The sequence below is a fragment of the Salmo salar genome, chromosome 14 (assembly GCF_965601325.2).
Source record: "Salmo salar chromosome 14, fSalSal1, whole genome shotgun sequence".
Classification (NCBI taxonomy): domain Eukaryota; kingdom Metazoa; phylum Chordata; class Actinopteri; order Salmoniformes; family Salmonidae; genus Salmo; species Salmo salar.
This window is the reverse complement of record NC_138304.1, coordinates 99697055-99719438: the sequence shown is the minus strand read 5'-3', so window position 1 is coordinate 99719438 and position 22384 is coordinate 99697055. Positions and strand designations below refer to the sequence as shown.

Here is a 22384-nt window from a genome sequence, read left to right as displayed (position 1 = left end):
TCACTGACGTGATCTTCCTGTCCGGGTTGGCACGCAGTGGCGGAGATCTTTGTGGGCTATACTCGATCTTGTCTCAGGATGGTAAGTTGGTGGTTGAAGATATCCCTCTAGTGGTGTGGGGGCTGTGCTTTGGCAAAGTGGGTGGGGTTATATCCTGCCTGTTTGGCCCTGTCCGGGGGTATCGTCGGACGGGGCCACAGTGTCTCCTGACCCCTCCTGTCTCAGCCTCCAGTATTTATGCTGCAGTAGTTTATGTGTCGGAGGCCTAGGGTCAGTCTGTTATATCTGGAGTATTTCTCCTGTCTTATCCGGTGTCCTGTGTGAATTTAAGTATGCTCTCTCTAATTCTCTATTTCTTTCTTTCTTTCTCCCTTTCTCTCTCTTGAAGGACCTGAGCCCTAGGACCATGCCTCAGGACTACCTGGCCTGATGACTCCTTGCTGTCCCCAGTCTACCTGGCCATGCTGCTGCTTCCGTTTCAACTGTTCTGCCTGCGGCTATGGAACCCTGACCTGTTCACCGGACGTGCTACCTGTCCCAGACCTGCTGTTTTCACCTCTCTAGAGACAGCAGGAGCGGTAGAGATACTCTGAATGATCGGCTATGAAAAGCCAACTGACATTTACTCCTGAGGTGATGACCTGTTGCACCCTCGACAACCACTGTGATTATTATTATTTGACCCTGTAGTCATCTATGAACATTTGAACATCTTGGCCATGTTCTGTTATAATCACCCAGCACAGCCAGAAGAGGACTGGCCACCCCTCATAGCCTGGTTCCTCTCTAGGTTTCTTCCTAGGTTTTGGCCTTTCTAGGGAGTTTTTCCTAGCCACCGTGCTTCTACACCTGCATTGCTTGCTGTTTGGGGTTTTAGGCTGGGTTTCTGTACAGCACTTTGAGATATCAGCTGATGTAAGAAGGGCTTTATAAATACATTTGATTGATTGATCTGACTAGTGAGCCTCGACCGGACCAGGCTGTGTGTTGTGATGCTAGCCACAATAAGGATTAGGCACAATAGTGGAATTTGTGGTTTGCCTTCAAAATAAAAGTACCTCTTTGAAAGTGATGCAGAAGGCCACAATTGGTGGAATCATGCCATATTTAGACTAGATAATGTTAAACAAGGTTGGAATGTGACGCAATGAAATGGGGTATCAGTCTACTCGGTGACACCCACAGAACACAACTGGTGAAGAGTTTACGCAAATATTAGCATTGTAGCTCTTATCGCAGGACTGTGACTGTGTGAAATCACCTCCCCAGTCAGCCTATTGTTTTTATTGACATTCATATTGCACTGTACAGCTTTACCTAAGGATTGGGGATCAATGAAATGGGGTATCAGTCTACTCAATACCCAAGATATTTTTTCCCCAACGTCCTCCTCGGAGTTATCACTCCAACACATCCACGCAGTGTTGTTTTACATCGGGAATAATGTGCAATACACACAGGTTGACAATAAATGTGACTCAATTCACAGTTGTTTCAGAGTCCCACAATAACAGCTATGACGCTAATGTTCTCTGGGAGTCACCGAGTAGACTGATACCCCATGTCATTGATCCACAATCCATAGGTAAGGCTGTACAGTGAAATAAGTATGCCCCCAATGCAAATCTAAAGTATAATACATCCAGTGCGATTTCAACAGATTGTCAAATTAACAAATGATTGTCTTTTGTTGATTTTATAACATTCCAACCTCGTTTAGCATGATCTATTCAATTATGGCAGAATTCTACTATTTGTATTAATTTGCATCACTGTCAACGACATACTTTTATTTTGAATGCTAACCACAAAGTCCACTACTGTGGCTAATCCTTGTTGTGTCTAGCTTAAACATAGATGGGTCCGACCACCATTAATCAAATAAGAACTGTCTTATAAATTAGGGTTATTTTAGATGATGACACCTAGCTAGATAGTTAGCTAGCTAACGATAGCTACTGAAATAGATTGATCAAATAAGAACTGTCTTATAAATTAGGGTTATTTTAGATGATGACACCTAGCTAACGATAGCTACTGAAATAGATTGTCGTTTTACTGTGTTTTTGGGGAAGATCATTGTTTGCATCCATGAGCTAGCTAGCTTTTTTTTTATGACCAGCACTGTAGCTGCACGAGACTTTACCAGCATCATAGCAGACGTATCGATGAATCGTTGTGACATATGAAATACGAGTCATAGCGTAATCAGTGTATAAAAACTACATATAAAAATGAATGAACGCGTTAAATTACTATGTGACATGCAGTCATATTCAGGTCCTGATTGGTCAAATAGTGTATCTTTTTTGACCCGCAAAGACCCAAACGGTGTTCCATAGAAATCCTGGTTGAGAATGAAACGACTGAACAAAGAAACAGCACAGCAAGTCAGTGACATAAATAGTTTTTGATTATGTTTTACTGGTAATGGGGACATATGTTAATGCCAACAAAATAACTTTTTGGTCAGTGTGTGTAACCTCTATTTAACTAGGCAAATCCGTTAAGAACAAATTCTTATTTACAATGACGGCCCACCCCCGGCCAAACCCGGACGACGCTGGGCCAAATGGGACTCCCAATCACGGCCGGATGTGATACAGCCTAGATTCGAACCAGGGACTGTAGTGACGCCTCTTGCACTGAGATGCAGTGCCTTAGACCGCTGCGTCCATGTGTGTGTGTTAACTATTTAACTGTACTAGAATGCTTAAAAAGGCCACTAAAAAAATTATAAATCGGTATCAGGTTTTTTGGCAAGGAAAATATTGGATATCGGTATCGGCCAAAAATGTAATACGGGTGCATCACTAATACTCCGTGTACACACACCTCAAAGAACTTCTGGATGACGTAGTTTCCAAAGACGTCGACCATGAGTTGGTAGGCAGCCTGGAGGATCTCACTGAAGACCAGCTGACGCTCCGCTGAGCTGGCCCTCTCCAACTTCAACTGGATAAACCTGGAGATCCACAACACTCAAATTAATGCTCCTATATTTACTCACAGGGATGAACAGAGAGAGAAAGAGATGAGAGAGAGAGAGGGGGATGCGGAGGATAATGAAGGGGGGGGGGCAGACAACATCTGGACTCAATCAATAATGATTAGACAGTAGGTCTGAGGTTTGGTACCAGGGTTTGGTACCAGGGTTCGGTATTGGGCAGTGGTGATGAGATTGTTTGTGCTATATAGCTGTGACAATTTTATGAATATGGCCACAGGTGTGTGTGTGTCTCTACGTCTTTCTACCTGCTGCCATGCTGGTCCTGGCTGAACTCCATGATGTGTGTGTCTCTACCTGCTGCCATGCTGGTCCTGGCTGAACTCCATGATGTGTGTGTCTCTACCTGCTGCCATGCTGGTCCTGGCTGAACTCCATGATGTGTGTGTCTCTACCTGCTGCCATGCTGGTCCTGGCTGAACTCCATGATGTGTGTGTCTCTACCTGCTGCCATGCTGGTCCTGGCTGAACTCCATGATGTGTGTGTCTCTACCTGCTGCCATGCTGGTCCTGGCTGAACTCCATGATGTGTGTGTCTCTACCTGCTGCCATGCTGGTCCTGGCTGAACTCCATGATATGTGTCTTTACCTGCTGCCATGTTGGTCCTGGCTGAACTCCATGATGTGTGTGTCTCTACCTGCTGCCGTGTTGGTCCTGGCTGAACTCCATGATGTGTGTCTTTACCTGCTGCCATGCTGGTCCTGGCTGAACTCCATGATGTGTGTGTCTCTACCTGCTGCCATGCTGGTCCTGGCTGAACTCCATGATGTGTGTGTCTCTACCTGCTGCCATGCTGGTCCTGGCTGAACTCCATGATGTGTGTGTCTCTACCTGCTGCCATGCTGGTCCTGGCTGAACTCCATGATGTGTGTGTCTCTACCTGCTGCCATGCTGGTCCTGGCTGAACTCCATGATATGTGTCTTTACCTGCTGCCATGTTGGTCCTGGCTGAACTCCATGATGTGTGTCTTTACCTGCTGCCATGCTGGTCCTGGCTGAACTCCATGATGTGTGTGTCTCTACCTGCTGCCATGCTGGTCCTGGCTGAACTCCATGATGTGTGTGTCTCTACCTGCTGCCATGCTGGTCCTGGCTGAACTCCATGATGTGTGTGTCTCTACCTGCTGCCATGTTGGTCCTGGCTGAACTCCATGATGTGTGTGTCTTTACCTGCTGCCATGTTGGTCCTGGCTGAACTCCATGATGTGTGTGTCTCTACCTGCTGCCATGCTGGTCCTGGCTGAACTCCATGATATGTGTGTCTCTACCTGCTGCCATGTTGGTCCTGGCTGAACTCCATGATGTGTGTGTCTCTACCTGCTGCCATGTTGGTCCTGGCTGAACTCCATGATATGTGTGTCTTTACCTGCTGCCATGCTGGTCCTGGCTGAACTCCATGATGTGCCCAGCAATCTCTCTCAGCTGCAGGTTGGGGTAGCGGTTGTTCCGGAAGTCTTCCAGGAGCCGGCTCCGCCCTGACGGCATCACGTCCGACATTCCGTAACGTAGCCGTGACGACGGGAAGAGCTGGCTGCTGGGAGAGAAGAGGGATGAGCCAGAACTGGCGCTGCGATACTTCGCCTCCGCCCCCGGAGCAGCAGATATGAAACGACCGCTGCCATTGGTCAGACCTCCTGTGGGAGGTGTTCAGAGAGGAGGGGTGATTAGTGCTGATTGGACATAACAATAACCATGATAAAATTATATAACCACAAAAATACACTGCAAGTTTTATGTCAGCATGGTAACAATAGACCTCGTCACTCACCCAGGTTGAGGTTGGATGAGGAGCTGTGATTGGACAGAGAGAGGGGTGGAGTTAGGGAGTGGGAGGGGCCTTGGTTGGGCAGAGGCATTCCGACCGGCCCGGGGGAGGAGCTAAAGCCCAGGGTTCCGTTGTAGAACCCCCCGTGGCCAATGGGAGTGAGGCTGGACTGCGTGCGTTTGTACAAGTCACTACTGCCGGTCAGAGAGTCACGACGAGAACTGCTGCCACCGTTGGAGTTAGCCACTGGAGGGAGACAGAGACCATAAACACAGAGTTGGCCAGTAGAGGGAGCTATACACACAGACACATAGATAAGCCAGAAAGCTTCAGACAGTTGAACAGAAATCCGGCGCAAGAGGAGCAGGGGGTCGGTGTGTCTGACATGGAGACATGGAGAGAGAGCGACAGAGAGAGGAAGTAGCCAAATAGACTTGTTTAACAACAAATTAAACTTGTTGCTGCGATAGGTTATCCATCATCTCATCTGGTAGTGTCTGTCTTGACTGGAGTTAGTTAGCCAGCTAGCTAGCCAGGCTAATTCAGGCTATTTAGCTGCAGCCTCGTCTAAAAACAACTCCATATTAAACAACAGCCTACCTGTTGGTTAATCACGGCTGCCTACTCCTCATTTAGCCAACTTAATTCCGTATTTGTAATTTCATCTTGGTGAACGGTACTGGAGGGAATACAGGCTGTATTGCGGGTTCTTGACCAATTGCGCTATTTTGTGTATTTTTTTGTGTGCTGAGCTTAACATCTTTTGTACATGTTTCCCCCCATCATTTTATATAACCGAAAATAGCTTCTGGACATCAGAACCGCGATAACTAACCTCGATTTGGAAGAGTACTTCTATTTCAATGAGTCAGAGGCGAAATACATTAATTATTCCGGACCAGGCCCAAATTCCCGACACTTGAAGGAGACAGCGCAATAGAGGCCGACGACACTACAAAACAGAGAGTGGAAAAATTGCCTCTACAGTCCGTTCTATTGGTGAACGTGCAATCACTGGAGAATAAACTGGATGAGTTCCATTCCAGACTGATCTGAATAACTGTAATATCCTGTTTCTCAGTCGTGACAAAACAAGGACATTGTAAATATAAATCTAGCTGATTTTTCTAATCGGTAGGACAGCACGGCAGCATCGGGAAAGCTCAGGGGAGGGGGTTCTCTCTCAGTTATCAGCTGGTGCGCAATCTCTAATATCAAGGAAGACTCGAGGTTCTGCTCGCCGAAGTTAGAATACCTCATGATAAGCTGTAGACCATAATATTTACCAAAAATAGTTTATATTTTTAGTAGGTGTCTATTTACCACCCCAAATCGATGATGGCACTAAGACCGGACTCAATGAGCTATATAGGGCCATGAGCAAACAAGAAACTACTTACCCGGAGGGCAGCGCCCCTAGTGGCCGGTTACTTAAATGCAGGAAAACTGAAATCCGTTTTTACTTCAATTCTACCAGCATGTTACCTTCGCAACTAGAGGCGAAATGTTCTGGAATCTCATGTTCTGGGATTCATCCGATGGCATTGAGGAGTTTACCACATCAGTCACCGGCTTCATTAATAAGTGCATCGACGACGTCTTCTCCACAGTGACCGTACGTACATTTCCCAACCAGAAGCCATGGATTACAGGCAACATCTGCACTGAGCTAAAGGGTAGAGCTGTCGCTTTCAAGGAGCGGGACACTAATCCAGACGCTTATAAGAAATCCTGCTACAACCTCCGATGAACCATCAAACACGCAGTGTCAATAGAGGACAAAGCCTACCAGACGAGATAAATAAATGATATGCTCGCTCCAACGCTAGCAACACTGAACCATGCTCTTCCGGACGACTGTGTGATCACCATCTCTCCGTAGCCGATGTGAGTAAAATCCTATAAATAGGTTAACATTCTGGGGGCTAGACGGAATACCAGGATGCATACTCAGAACACGCGCTGATCAGATGGCAAGTGTCTTCACTGACATTTTCAACCGCTCCCTGTCGGAGTCTAATACCTACATGTTTCAAGCAGACCACCATAGTCCCTGTGCACAAGAACGCCAAGGTAACCTGTCTAAATGACATTCGCTCCATAGCACTCACATCTGTAGCTTGAAATGGCAGACAACGCCATCATCCCAGACACCCTGGACCCACTGCAATTCGCATACCACCCCAAAAGATCCACATATGACGCAATATCTCGTGCTCTCCACACTTCCCTTTCCCACCTGGACAAAATGAACACCTACGTGAGAATGCTGTTCATTTGCCTACAGCTCGGCGTTCAACACCAGTGCCCTCATCACTAAGCTAAGGACCCTGGGATTAACTGGATCCTGGACGGGGAGCGTCAAGGTTGTGATGGTAGGCAACAACACATCCGCCACGCTGACCCTCAACATGGAAGCCCATCCTTTACCCCTACCTACAGTATACTGCTGTTACTGTCTATTATCTATCCTTTACCCCTACCTACAGTATACTGCTGTTACTGTCTATTATCTAGTCACTTTACCCCTACCTACAGTATACTGCTGTTACTGTCTATTATCTATCCTTTACCCCTACCTACAGTATACTGCTGTTACTGTCTATTATCTATCCTTTACCCCTACCTACAGTATACTGCTGTTACTGTCTATTATCTATCCTTTACCCCTACCTACAGTATACTGCTGTTACTGTCTATTATCTATCCTTTACCCCTACCTACAGTATACTGCTGTTACTGTCTATTATCTATCCTTTACCCCTACCTACAGTATACTGCTGTTACTGTCTATTATCTATCCTTTACCCCTACCTACAGTATACTGCTGTTACTGTCTATTATCTATCCTTTACCCCTACCTACAGTATACTGCTATTACTGTCTATTATCTATCTTTTACCCCTACCTACAGTATATACTGCTGTTACTGTCTATTATCTATCCTTTACCCCTACCTACAGTATACTGCTGTTACTGTCTATTATCTATCCTTTACCCCTACCTACAGTATACTGCTGTTACTGTCTATTATCTATCCTTTACCCCTACCTACAGTATACTGCTGTTACTGTCTATTATCTATCCTTTACCCCTACCTACAGTATACTGCTGTTACTGTCTATTATCTATCCTTTACCCCTACCTACAGTATACTGCTGTTACTGTCTATTATCTATCCTTTACCCCTACCTACAGTATACTGCTGTTACTGTCTATTATCTAGTCACTTTACCCCTACCTACAGTATACTGCTGCTACTGTCTATTATCTATCCTTTACCCCTACCTACAGTATACTGCTGTTACTGTCTATTATCTATCCTTTACCCCTACCTACAGTATACTGCTGTTACTGTCTATTATCTATCCTTTACCCCTACCTACAGTATACTGCTGTTACTGTCTATTATCTATCCTTTACCCCTACCTACAGTATACTGCTGCTACTGTCTATTATCTATCCTTTACCCCTACCTACAGTATACTGCTGTTACTGTCTATTATCTATCCTTTACCCCTACCTACAGTATACTGCTGTTACTGTCTATTATCTATCCTTTACCCCTACCTACAGTATACTGCTGTTACTGTCTATTATCTATCCTTTACCCCTACCTACAGTATACTGCTGTTACTGTCTATTATCTATCCTTTACCCCTACCTACAGTATACTGCTGTTACTGTCTATTATCTATCCTTTACCCCTACCTACAGTATACTGCTGTTACTGTCTATTATCTATCCTTTACCCCTACCTACAGTATACTGCTGCTACTGTCTATTATCTATCCTTTACCCCTACCTACAGTATACTGCTGCTACTGTCTATTATCTATCCTTTACCCCTACCTACAGTATACTGCTGTTACTGTCTATTATCTATCCTTTACCCCTACCTACAGTATACTGCTGTTACTGTCTATTATCTATCCTTTACCCCTACCTACAGTATACTGCTGTTACTGTCTATTATCTATCCTTTACCCCTACCTACAGTATACTGCTGCTACTGTCTATTATCTATCCTTTACCCCTACCTACAGTATACTGCTGCTACTGTCTATTATCTATCCTTTACCCCTACCTACAGTATACTGCTGCTACTGTCTATTATCTATCCTTTACCCCTACCTACAGTATACTGCTGCTACTGTCTATTATCTATCCTTTACCCCTACCTACAGTATACTGCTGTTACTGTCTATTATCTATCCTTTACCCCTACCTACAGTATACTGCTGTTACTGTCTATTATCTATCCTTTACCCCTACCTACAGTATACTGCTGTTACTGTCTATTATCTATCCTTTACCCCTACCTACAGTATACTGCTGTTACTGTCTATTATCTATCCTTTACCCCTACCTACAGTATACTGCTGTTACTGTCTATTATCTATCCTTTACCCCTACCTACAGTATACTGCTGTTACTGTCTATTATCTATCCTTTACCCCTACCTACAGTATACTGCTGTTACTGTCTATTATCTAGTCACTTTACCCCTACCTACAGTATACTGCTGTTACTGTCTATTATCTATCCTTTACCCCTACCTACAGTATACTGCTGCTACTGTCTATTATCTATCCTTTACCCCTACCTACAGTATACTGCTGCTACTGTCTATTATCTATCCTTTACCCCTACCTACAGTATACTGCTGCTACTGTCTATTATCTATCCTTTACCCCTACCTACAGTATACTGCTGCTACTGTCTATTATCTATCCTTTACCCCTACCTACAGTATACTGCTGTTACTGTCTATTATCTATCCTTTACCCCTACCTACAGTATACTGCTGTTACTGTCTATTATCTATCCTTTACCCCTACCTACAGTATACTGCTGTTACTGTCTATTATCTATCCTTTACCCCTACCTACAGTATACTGCTGTTACTGTCTATTATCTATCCTTTACCCCTACCTACAGTATACTGCTGTTACTGTCTATTATCTATCCTTTACCCCTACCTACAGTATACTGCTGTTACTGTCTATTATCTATCCTTTACCCCTACCTACAGTATACTGCTGTTACTGTCTATTATCTAGTCACTTTAGCCCTACCTACAGTATACTGCTGTTACTGTCTATTATCTATCCTTTACCCCTACCTACAGTATACTGCTGTTACTGTCTATTATCTATCCTTTACCCCTACCTACAGTATACTGCTGCTACTGTCTATTATCTATCCTTTACCCCTATGTAGCCTCTGACGGTAGTGTTGCTTTGATTGACCCACAATAACAAGCTACACAGGTGAAAAGTGTGTAGGCTACCAGTGTTTTTAAATGGGACGCACACATAAAAACTGTCAAATCTGTTGTTTCATTAACATTTCTCAATGCCATGGTATGTACAAATCTCACAGATAATTTCATTTTAGACAAAGCCCTTTCATTAAAATAAGCATTTTATTATTTGTCGAAAATTAATACTCTCGCAATTAACTGAATACTAAAGTCCGTTCGGATAGTGGAATAACGGTACCCCCCCCCCCCCTCTCCATTCGTTAGCCTTACGTTGCACAAACCATCACACACACACACCTGCAGTGCCAAAGCCGCCCAACGTCGCTCCGAGTGTCGCTCCGAGTGAAGAGTTGCTCTGACCAAACCCCAGAGAGGCGGAGCCAGGGCCCGGCTGGGCGGAGCCTGTAGAGAAAACAACCAATCACCTTTGTTAAATCTACTTTTGTCACCGAGTTTATATGCTAAACAAAATAATATATGAGCACATTTTGGTCACGTTCCAGGCCGACTACATTGCAGACACCCGCCAGATCTCACAAAGCCAAGACAGGTTTTTGACATATGAACTACCACATGATATAGGAATCTGATGCGCGATTGGGCAATCCATGACGCGGCACGCAACGTCTCCAATGTGGTCGGCCTGGAACCGACCTCTGCCAATTCACCCGTTTAGTTTTTCACTCACAGTACGTTGATTGGCTACCTTGAGAGAAGAGGGAGGAGCTCTGGGATGAGTTGCTAAGAGAGGATCCATAAAAAGAGTTTCCTGACATAGCCCCTCCCCCCTGCTGCTGAGACTGCTGGGATTGCATGGCTCGGAACGGACCATTGGCCCCGCCTCCCATACCACCGTTAGCCCCGCCACCCGCAGCTGCTGCTGCCACTGGAGCGAGGGTAGAGAGAGAGCGAGGGTAGAGAGAGAGCGAGGGTAGAGAGAGAGCGAGAGAAAGGAGAGAGCAGAGAAATAAATTGTCATAAGTGAGAGTTTGGTGGGCTGATACAAGTGACAGAGATACCGAATTAGGGTGACTGAGTGAGAGAGAGATACCGTATTAGGGTGACTGAGTGAGACAGAGATACCGTATTAGGGTGACTGAGTGACGGAGAGATACCGTATTAGGGTGACTGAGAGACAGAGAGATACCGTATTAGGGTGACTGAGAGACAGAGAGATACCGTATTAGGGTGACTGAGAGACGGAGAGATACCGTATTAGGGTGACTGAGTGACGGAGAGATACCGTATTAGGGTGACTGAGTGACGGAGAGATACCGTATTAGGGTGACTGAGTGACGGAGAGATACCGTATTAGGGTGACTGAGTGACAGAGATACCGTATTAGGGTGACTGAGTGAGGGAGAGATACCGTATTAGGGTGACTGAGTGAGGGAGAGATACCGTATTAGGGTGACTGAGAGACAGAGAGATACCGTATTAGGGTGACTGAGTGACGGAGAGATACCGTATTAGGGTGACTGAGTGACGGAGAGATACCGTATTAGGGTGACTGAGTGAAGGAGAGATACCGTATCAGGGTGACTGAGTGACGGAGAGATACCGTATTAGGGTGACTGAGTGACAGAGAGATACCGTATTAGGGTGACTGAGTGACAGAGATACCGTATTAGGGTGACTGAGTGACGGAGAGATACCGTATTAGGGTGACAGAGATACCGTATTAGGGTGACTGCGTGACAGAGAGATACCGTATTAGGGTGACTGAGTGAGAGAGAGATACCGTATTAGGGTGACTGAGTGACAGAGATATACCGTATTAGGGTGACTGAGTGACAGAGAGATACCGTATTAGGGTGTGTGAGTGACGGAGAGATACCGTATTAGGGTGACTGAGTGACGGAGAGATACCGTATTAGGGTGACTGAGTGATGGAGAGATACCGTATTAGGGTGACTGAGTGATGGAGAGATACCGTATTAGGGTGACTGAGTGACGGAGAGATACCGTATTAGGGTGACTGAGTGACGGAGAGATACCGTATTAGGGTGACTGAGTGACGGAGAGATACCGTATTAGGGTGACTGAGTGAGAGAGATACCGTATCAGGGTGACTGAGTGACGGAGCGATACCGTATCAGGGTGACTGAGTGACAGAGAGATACCGTATTAGGGTGACTGAGTGACAGAGATACCGTATTAGGGTGACTGAGTGACGGAGAGATACCGTATTAGGGTGACTGAGTGACAGAGATAGCGTATTAGGGTGACTGAGTGACAGAGATAGCGTATTAGGGTGACTGAGTGACAGAGATACCGTATTAGGGTGACTGAGTGACAGAGAGATACCGTATTAGGGTGACTGAGTGACAGAGAGATACCGTATTAGGGTGACTGAGTGACAGAGATAGCGTATTAGGGTGACTGAGTGACAGAGATAGCGTATTAGGGTGACTGAGTGACAGAGATAGCGTATTAGGGTGACTGAGTGACAGAGAGATACCGTATTAGGGTGACTGAGTGAGAGAGAGATACCGTATTAGGGTGACTGAGTGAGAGAGAGATACCGTATTAGGGTGACTGAGTGACAAAGATACCGTATTAGGGTGACTGAGTGAGAGAGAGATACCGTATTAGGGTGACTGAGTGACGGAGAGATACCGTATTAGGGTGACTGAGTGACGGAGAGATACCGTATTAGGGTGACTGAGTGACGGAGAGATACCGTATTAGGGTGACTGAGTGACGGAGAGATACCGTATTAGGGTGACTGAGTGACAGAGATACCGTATTAGGGTGACTGAGTAACAGAGATACCGTATTAGGGTGACTGAGTGACAGAGAGATACCGTATTAGGGTGACTGAGTGACGGAGAGATACCGTATTAGGGTGACTGAGTGACGGAGAGATACCGTATTAGGGTGACTGAGTGACGGAGAGATACCGTATTAGGGTGACTGAGTGACGGAGAGATACCGTATTAGGGTGACGGAGAGATACCGTATTAGGGTGACGGAGAGATACCGTATTAGGGTGACGGAGAGATATCGTATTAGGGTGACTGAGTGACGGAGAGATACCGTATTAGGGTGACTGAGTGACAGAGAGATACCGTATTAGGGTGACTGAGTGACAGAGAGATACCGTATTAGGGTGACTGAGTGACGGAGAGATACCGTATTAGGGTGACTGAGTGACGGAGAGATTCCGTATTAGGGTGACTGAGTGACGGAGAGATACCGTATTAGGGTGACTGAGTGACGGAGAGATACCGTATTAGGGTGACTGAGTGACGGAGAGAGATACCGTATTAGGGTGACTGAGTGACGGAGAGAGATACCGTATTAGGGTGACAGTGACGGAGAGAGATACCGTATTAGGGTGACTGAGTGACGGAGAGAGATACCGTATTAGGGTGACTGAGTGACGGAGAGATACCGTATTAGGGTGACTGAGTGACGGAGAGATACCGTATTAGGGTGACTGAGTGACGGAGAGATACCGTATTAGGGTGACTGAGTGACGGAGAGATACCGTATTAGGGTGACTGAGTGACGGAGAGATACCGTATTAGGGTGACTGAGTGACAGAGATACCGTATTAGGGTGACTGAGTGACAGAGAGATTCCGTATTAGGGTGACTGAGTGACAGAGATACCGTATTAGGGTGACTGAGTGACGGAGAGATACCGTATTAGGGTGACTGAGAGACGGAGAGATACCGTATTAGGGTGACTGAGAGACAGAGAGATACCGTATTAGGGTGACTGAGAGACAGAGAGATACCGTATTAGGGTGACTGAGTGACGGAGAGATACCGTATTAGGGTGACTGAGTGACGGAGAGATACCGTATTAGGGTGACTGAGTGAGAGAGAGATACCGTATTAGGGTGACTGAGTGACGGAGAGATACCGTATTAGGGTGACTGAGTGACGGAGAGATACCGTATTAGGGTGACTGAGTGACAGTGTAAATGGAGGAGTGAGTTACCTGCTTGTGCAGCGGAGGGGGAGATAATAACTGAGCCTGCAGGGGCCATGAGGCGTACGGGTCCGCCCCTAGATCCTGTGTTGACCACTAGCGCCCCCGTCTGGTCATAGTAAGCAGCTGGAGCCAGCATGGGATATCCTGCAGAGAGGAACTCTAGGGTTAATCGTGTGTGTGTGTGTGTGTGTGTGTGTGTGTGTGTGTGTGTGTGTGTGTGTGTGTGTGTGTGTGTGTGTGTGTGTGTGTGTGTGTTAGTAAATGTCTTGCTCACCAGGCACGCCGGCAGCCAGCCCCTGTCCGAAGGCGAGCGCTGAGTTGATCAGCTGGTCGTTCTGCTGACCCTGTTGACCTTGGCTAGGGGTCAGGGGTCGCTGGTTACCGCCCCCACGCATCACCTAGAGTTACATTAAAGGTTAGCCAATAGGAGGGCAGAAGGTCTGAGACTGAGCCAATGGGAAACGCTGAGGAGCGGGAGGGCTGGTTTAACTCCACAAGGTGCTGTTCTTAGTAAAATGCCATGAACACACTGTGACATAAGGAGAAATGAAGTGCATGAGGGCATAACTTCTCTGGGCTTGTGGTAATCTTACAACCATAAAGCGGTGAGCACTGAAGCAAAAATGTCTGACAGTAGCTTTACCTAATGAGGAGAGGTCTAGCCAATAGGAAGCCACTGACCTGTTGTTGGTTCTGCTGGTTCTGTCCTTGAGCCTGTTGATTGGCTGAGTTGTTGGCGGCCGCAGCCTGTTGCTGGAAAAGATTGGCTGGATACACTCCCCAGGGTGTCACCCCGTAGTACTGGGGAGGCATCACCGCTGGGCCTGAACACACACAATAGGTTAGTTGGTATAGGATGGAGGTCACAACGCCGAGACAGCAGGTTAGATTCCTGGGACCACCCATATATAACAATGTATGCATGCTGGACTGTCATCATAATCCCATAGTACTGGAGATATGAAATAACAAATGGCGAGAGTGTGAGAGTGTGTGTGGTGTGTGTCTTACCCAGTGTTGCAGCAGCTGCCAGTCCAGCAGCGTAGGGGTCAGTTCCAGGCGGACCAGTACTGATGATGTAAGGGTTGGGAACAAACGCTTGAGCCAAACCTGAAAAGACACATACATAAAGATCACAGAGAAACAGAGACTAGGGCTGCCCGAAAGTAGTGGAATTTTTGGTTGACGGTAATTGGCCAGCCAGACACACATTTTCTCTCCTGACTGCATGTGCTGCCATAGAAAGACAATGAGTGCAACAGCCATCCACATTCAAGTCAATGATGACATAATGGGTGGACTGGTGGCCATTGGGAGTGTACCCATAGCAACAAAGCAGGAAGTAAAATAGGTGCTAAAATATGTGCAATGATTCTGCTCAACTGACAATACATTTATTGAATTGCATGAGCCTCATAAGGTAACATCATTAGAACGAACATTCTACATTACCATGGAAATTATGGCGTCACAATACCATGCAGCCACTGTGAGTGTACAAATGACTGTATATTGACAAAGCCATTGATCACGTGACATCCATCATTCAGATGTGAACACTCAATAGGGCATTTGAAGCCCAGTGGAGGTGGTTAAGATGGCGTCTCATGGAGGCTAAACTTGCAGTTTGAGCTACTCCAGAGGTGATGTTGCTAGCCCACAGCTGCCCCCTCTCATAGAGTAACTGAAGTTGAAAGCCAACCAAAGCCCTCCCTGTAGCTCAGTTGGTAGAGCATGGTGTTTGCAACGCCAGGGTTGTGGGTTCGATTCCCACGGGGGGCCAGCAAAAAAAAAATGTATGAAATTGTATGAAATGTATGCATTCACTACTGTAAGTCGCTCTGGATAAGAGCGTCTGCTAAATGACTAAAATGTAAAAAAATGTAACCAGGGTACTGCAGGCTGCCATTAGCTACTAAATGATCTTATAATGTCTGTGTGAGAGGTAATAGATTCAAGGACATGCATCTGGTGTAATGGAAGTAATTATTGGTGTCATGATTGTCTTCAAGTCCAGTCCAAATTCAATTGATTGGACATGATTTGGAAAGGTACACACCTGTCTATATATGGTCCCCGCAGTGCATGTCAGAGCAAAAAAACAAGCCATGAGGTAGAAGGAATTATCCGTAGAGCTCCAAGACAGGATTGTGTTGAGGCACAGATCTGGGGAAGGGTACCAAAAAATGTATGCAGCATTGAAGGTCCACAAGAACACAGTGGCCTCCATCATTTTTAAAATGAAGAAGTTTGGAACCACCAAGACTCTTCCTAGACCTGGCCGCCCAGCCAAACTGAGCAATCCCGGGAGAAGGATCTTGGTCAGGGAGGTGACCAAGAACCCAAATGGTCACTCTGACAGAGCTCCAGGGAGAACCTTCCAAAAGGACAACCATCTCTGCAGCACTGCACCAATTAGGCCTTTATGGTAGAATGGCAGATGGAAGCCACTCCTCAGTAAAAGGCACAACAGCCCTCTCGGCGTTTTCCAAAAGGCACCTAAAGGATTCAGACCATGAGAAACAAGATTCTCTGGTCTGATGAAACCAAGATTGAACTCTTTCGCCTGAAAGCCAAGCGTCACTTCTGGAGGAAACCAGGTACTGCTCATCACCTGGCCAATACCATCCCTACGGTGAAGCATGGAGGTGGCAGCATCATGCTGTGGGGATGTTTTTCAGTGGCAGGGACTTGGAGACTAGTCAGGATTGAGGAAAAGATGAACGGCGCAAAGTACAGAGAGATCCTTAATGAAAACCTGCTCCAGAGCGCTCAGGACCTCAGACTGGGGTGACAGGACAACAACCCTAAGCACACAGCCAAGACAACGCAGGAGTGGCTTCGGGACAAGTCTCTGAATGTCCTTGAGTGACCCAGTCAGAGCCCGGACTTGAACCCGATCGAACATCTCTGGAGAGACCTGAAAATTGCTGTGCAGCAACGCTCCCCATCCAACTTGACAGAGGTTGAGAAGATCTGCAGAGAAGAATGGGAGAAACTCCCGAAATACAGGTGTGCAAAGCTTGTAGCGTCATACCCAAGAAGACTTGAGGCTGTAATCGCTGCCAAAGCTGCTTCACTGAGTAAAGGGTCTGAATACTTATGTAAATGTGATTTGTTTTTAATTTGTCATAAATTTGCAAAAAGTTTTTAAAAAAAAACAGTTTCTGCTTTGTCACTATGGCGTATTGTGTGTAGATTTATGAGGGGAAAAAACGATTTAATACATTTTAGAATAAGGCTGTAACGTAACTAAGGATGATACGGTTACCGGTTTCAAGATAAACCACGGTAAAATTCCAGACGATTAGTTTTACAGTTTCAAATGATCATTAAAACCGTGTTTGATTACCACGGTTTGAAAAACTCACGGTAAATAATGTCCAACATCAACCAAAGTTAGCAACAGTCTGACGCAGGTGCAGCGTGGGTTTTGTTTTGTGTAAAAACATGGAGGAAGGCAGTGACAGCGCTCAGGAGATTTTTTCGGCCTTCTAAGAGGACCAAATCTGAAGTGTGGTTGTATTTTATTTTGGGTTTTACAAGAGTGCTGAGGGAAACTTAAATCGAAGATGGTCACCCTGTCTGCAGAACATACACTGCTCCAAAAAATAAAGGGAACACTAAAATAACACATCCTAGATCTGAATGAAATAATCTTATTAAATACTTTTTTCTTTACATAGTTGAATGTACTGACAACAAAAATCACACAAAAATAATCAATGGAAATCCAATTTATCAACCCATGGAGGTCTGGATATGGAGTCACACTCAATATTAAAGTGGAAAACCACACTACAGGCTGATCCAACTTTGATGTAATGTCCTTAAAACAAGTCAAAATGAGGCTCAGTAGTGTGTGTGTGGCCTCCACGTGCCTGTATGACCTCCCTACAACGCCTGGGCATGCTCCTGATGAGGTGGCGGATGGTCTCCTGAGGGATCTCCTCCCAGACCTGGACTAAAGCATCCGCCAACTCCTGGACAGTCTGTGGTGCAACGTGGGGTTGGTGGATGGAGCGAGACATGATGTCCCAGATGTGCTCAATTGGATTCAGGTCTGGGGAACGGGCGGGCCAGTCCATAGCATCAATGCCTTCCTCTTGCAGGAACTGCTGACGCACTCCAGCCACATGAGGTCTAGCATTGTCTTGCATTAGGAGGAACCCAGGGCCAACCGCACCAGCATATGGTCTCACAAGGGGTCTGAGGATCTCATCTCGGTACCTAATGGCAGTCAGGCTACCTCTGGCGAGCACATGGAGGGCTGTGCGCCCCCCCAAAGAAATGCCACCCCATACCATGACTGACCCACCGCCAAACCGGTCATGCTGGAGGATGTTGCAGGCAGCAGAACGTTCTCCACGGCGTCTCCAGACTCCGTCACGTCTGTCACATGTGCTCAGTGTGAACCTGCTTTCATCTGTGAAGAGCACAGGGCGCCAGTGGCGAATTTGCCAATCTTGGTGTTCTCTGGCAAATGCCAAACGTCCTGCACGGTGTTGGGCTGTAAGCACAACCCCCACCTGTGGACGTCGGGCCCTCATACCACCCTCATGGAGTCTGTTTATGACCGTTTGAGCAGACACATGCACATTTGTGGCCTGCTGGAGGTCGTTTTGCAGGGCTCTGGCAGTGCTCCTCCTGCTCCTCCTTGCACAAAGGCGGAGGTAGCGGTCCTGCTGCTGGGTTGTTGCCCTCCTACGGCCTCCTCCACATCTCCTGATGTACTGGCCTGTCTCCTGGTAGCGCCTCCATGCACTGGACACTACGCTGACACACACAGCAAACCTTCCTGCCACAGCTCGCATTGATGTGCCATCCTGGATGAGCTGCACTACCTGAGCCACTTGTGTGGGTTGTAGACTCCGTCTCATGCTACCAACTAGAGTGAAAGCACCGCCAGCATTCAAAAGTGACCAAAACATCAGCCAGGAAGCATAGGAACTGAGAAGTGGTCTGTGGTCTCCACCTGCAGAACCACTCCTTTATTGGGGGTGTCTTGCTTATTGCCTATAATTTCCACCTGTTGTCTATTCCATTTGCACAACAGCATGTGGAATTTATTGTCAATCAGTGTTGCTTCCTAAGTGGACAGTTTGATTTCACAGAAGTGTGATTGACTTGGAGTTACATTGTGTTGTTTAAGTGTTCCCTTTATTTTTTTGAGCAGTGTACAACAACAAAAACAAGTGCATAGTGCTGCTAATTTTATTGGTTGGTTTTCAATATAAAATGATTTCAGTGTATCAGTACTTTAACATTACCAGCACGTTTTAATAATACTGATAACTGTGATCATTTTGGTCACTAAAATCTCTAAACGTAACAAAATGTGGAAAAATGGGTCTGAAATCTTTCCAAATACATTGTATGTTGTTCTCAGACTCTGATTTGACTCTCTGAGGGGAGATTTACATTTCCAGCCTTTCATAATACAATAATTACACCACCCACAATTCTTCATCATCATTACGCTACTGTTCTAAATGTAATTCATTCTCCGTTTAAACAGTTATTTTTTCCCCAGAGGGTCTTCATCCATAACCGTCGGTTACATGCTAATTGTGCCGGACATAAGAGAGATACACAGCTAGTCCAAGAACAACTTTTCATCAGTGAATAACTGCCCAAAAAATGGGTTAGTGGAGTATCATGTCTTTCACCTACAAAACAACTCACACACTCTCTCTGTCTCTTACCAATGTGAGATTGCTGTGCTGCTGCCAAGGCATACTGCTGCTGCTGGGCTGCTAGAGCACTGGGTCTCTGGAACAACTATACACACGGGTTATATTATACACACAGGTTATATTATACACACGGGTTATACTATACACACACGGGTTATATTATATACACACGGGTTATATTATACACACACGGGTTATATTATACACACACGGGTTAAATTATACACACGGGTTAAATTATACACACGGGTTATATTATACACACGGGTTATATTATACACACGGGTTATATTACACACACGGGTTATATTACACACACGGGTTATATTATACACACACGGGTTATATTATACACACACGGGTTATATTATACACACACGGGTTATATTATACACACACGGGTTATATTATACACAAACGGGTTATATTATACACACACGGGTTATATTATACACACACGGGTTATATTATACACAAACGGGTTATATTATACACACACGGGTTATATTATACACACACGGGTTATATTATACACACAGGTTATATTATATACACACTGGTTATTATACACACACGGGTTATATTATATACACACGGGTTATATTATACACACACGGGTTATATTATACACACACGGGTTATATTATACACACACGGGTTATATTATACACACACGGGTTATATTATATACACACGGGTTATATTATATACACGGGTTATATTATACACACGGGTTATATTATACACACACGGGTTATATTATATACACACGGGTTATATTATACACACACGGGTTATATTATATACACGGGTTATATTATACACACACACGGGTAATATTATATACACGGGTTATATTATACACACACACGGGTTATATTAGACACACACGGGTAATATTATATACACACACGGGTTATATTATATACACACACACGGGTTATATTATACACAGTTATATTATTATTAGTTAATATATATATATATAGTTAATATATATTATACACAGTGCCTTCGGAAAGTATTCAGACCCCTTGACTTTTCCACATTTTGCTACGTTACAGCCTTATTCTAAAATGGATTAAAAGTAGTTTTTTCACCAATCTACACACAATAATACCCCATAATGAGAAAGCAAAAACTGGTTTAGAAATGTGCCAATTTATTACAAATAAAAAAAATAATCTAATATTACATTTACATAAGGATTCAGACCCTTTTACTCAGTAGTTTGTTGAATCACCTTCGGCAGCGATTACAGCCTCGAGTCTTCTTGGGTAGAACTCTACGTTTGGCACACCTGTATTTGGGGAGTTTCTCCCATTCTTCTCTGCAGATCCTTGGTTTTTTTTAAATTATAAATTAGCAAAAATGTATAAAAACCTGTTTTCGCTTTGTCATTATGGGGTATTGTGTTTAGATTGATGATATTTTATTTATTTAATCCATTTTAGAATAAGGCTGTAATGTAACAAAATGTTGTCAAGGGGTCTGAATACTTTCCGAAGGCACTATACCTCACAGGTCACATGATACACACACAGGTCACATGATACACACACAGGTCACATGATACACACACAGGTCACATGATACACACACAGGTCACATGATACACACACAGGTCACATGATACACACACAGGTCAACATTATCATTATATACACACACGTTATGCTCATAGTCACACACTTAGTATATACACACATACACCTCTGCTGGTTGCTGTAGTAGAGGGGTCCATGGTGGTCATCACACACACACCTGTTGTTGGTTGCTGTAGTCGAACAGGCCCACGGTGGGCTGAGAGTCCATGGCCATCTGGGAGTTGTAATCAAACTGCAGAGGCTCCATCACAGACTGCATGGTATCCATGGTAACACCCTGTTCCACCCCAGAGAAGACCTCTTGGGGTTTGGGACCACCACCACCACCTCCCATGGAGCCCATACCCTCCCCTACTACACCCGCTATTACGTCAGTGTCTGGACCCGCGGGCAGTATCTGGCCTTGACGACTGCAGAGAGGAGGGAAGAAGAGGGACGGGGTGGATGGAGAAGAGGGACGGGGTGGATGGAGAAGAGGGGCGGGGGTGGAGAAGAGGGACAGGGGTGGAGAAGAGGGACGGGGGTGGAGAAGAGGGGGCGGGGGTGGAGAAGAGGGGGCGGGGGTGGAGAAGAGGGACGGGGTGGAGAAGAGGGGCGGGGGTGGAGAAGAGGGGCGGGGGTGGAGAAGAGGGGCGGGGGTGGAGAAGAGGGGCGGGGGTGGAGAAGAGGGACGGGGTGGAGAAGAGGGACGGGGTGGAGAAGAGGGACGAGAGCGGGGGAAACATGGTTAGCCATCCGCGTGCATATATACACACTGAGTGTACAAAACATTAAGGACACCTTCCTAATATAGAGTAGCACCTCCCCCTTTTGACCTCAGAACAGCCTCAAGTCGTTAGGGCATGGACTCTACAAGGTGTCCAAAGCGTTCCACAGGGACGCTGACCCATGTGGATTGAAATGCTTCCCACAGTTGTGGTTGGCTGGATGTCCTTTGGGTGGTGAACCATTCTTGATAGGACCACTATTGTTTTCACTATATATTTTACCTCTTGGTGGATGTTATTCGAAAACATAATGTTAACTTTCAATGCTATGCGGATGACAGACAGCTGTACATTTCAATGAAACATGGTGAAGCCCCAAAATTGCCCACC

At 45.6% G+C, this 22384-nt stretch overlaps 1 protein-coding gene and 1 non-coding gene across 6 annotated transcripts in view; one reads left to right on the top strand and one right to left on the bottom strand.

Annotated features, from left to right (window-relative positions):
• The window catches only part of LOC106570615 (pumilio homolog 1), a 48330-nt gene that overhangs the window by 15231 nt on the left and 10715 nt on the right, over window positions 1–22384 (bottom strand). For 3 of the 5 annotated variants that reach the window (XM_082961338.1, XM_082961335.1, XM_082961336.1), the window contains exons 6-16: window positions 21445–21697; window positions 19690–19765; window positions 14996–15094; window positions 14666–14808; window positions 14259–14382; window positions 13991–14128; window positions 10728–10925; window positions 10337–10441; window positions 4777–5019; window positions 4375–4642; window positions 2836–2965 (exon numbers count right to left, since the gene is read on the bottom strand). In XM_082961338.1, coding sequence (XP_082817464.1) covers window positions 2836–2965; window positions 4375–4642; window positions 4777–5019; window positions 10337–10441; window positions 10728–10925; window positions 13991–14128; window positions 14259–14382; window positions 14666–14808; window positions 14996–15094; window positions 19690–19765; window positions 21445–21697 — 1777 coding nt within the window. The remainder of the gene's footprint in view (window positions 1–2835; window positions 2966–4374; window positions 4643–4776; window positions 5020–10336; window positions 10442–10727; window positions 10926–13990; window positions 14129–14258; window positions 14383–14665; window positions 14809–14995; window positions 15095–19689; window positions 19766–21444; window positions 21698–22384) is intronic. The other 2 variants (XM_082961337.1, XM_082961339.1) reach the window with 2 other exon arrangements.
• Window positions 15691–15766, top strand: trnaa-ugc (transfer RNA alanine (anticodon UGC)). Its single transcript has one exon. It is a non-coding gene; the product is annotated as a tRNA-Ala (tRNA).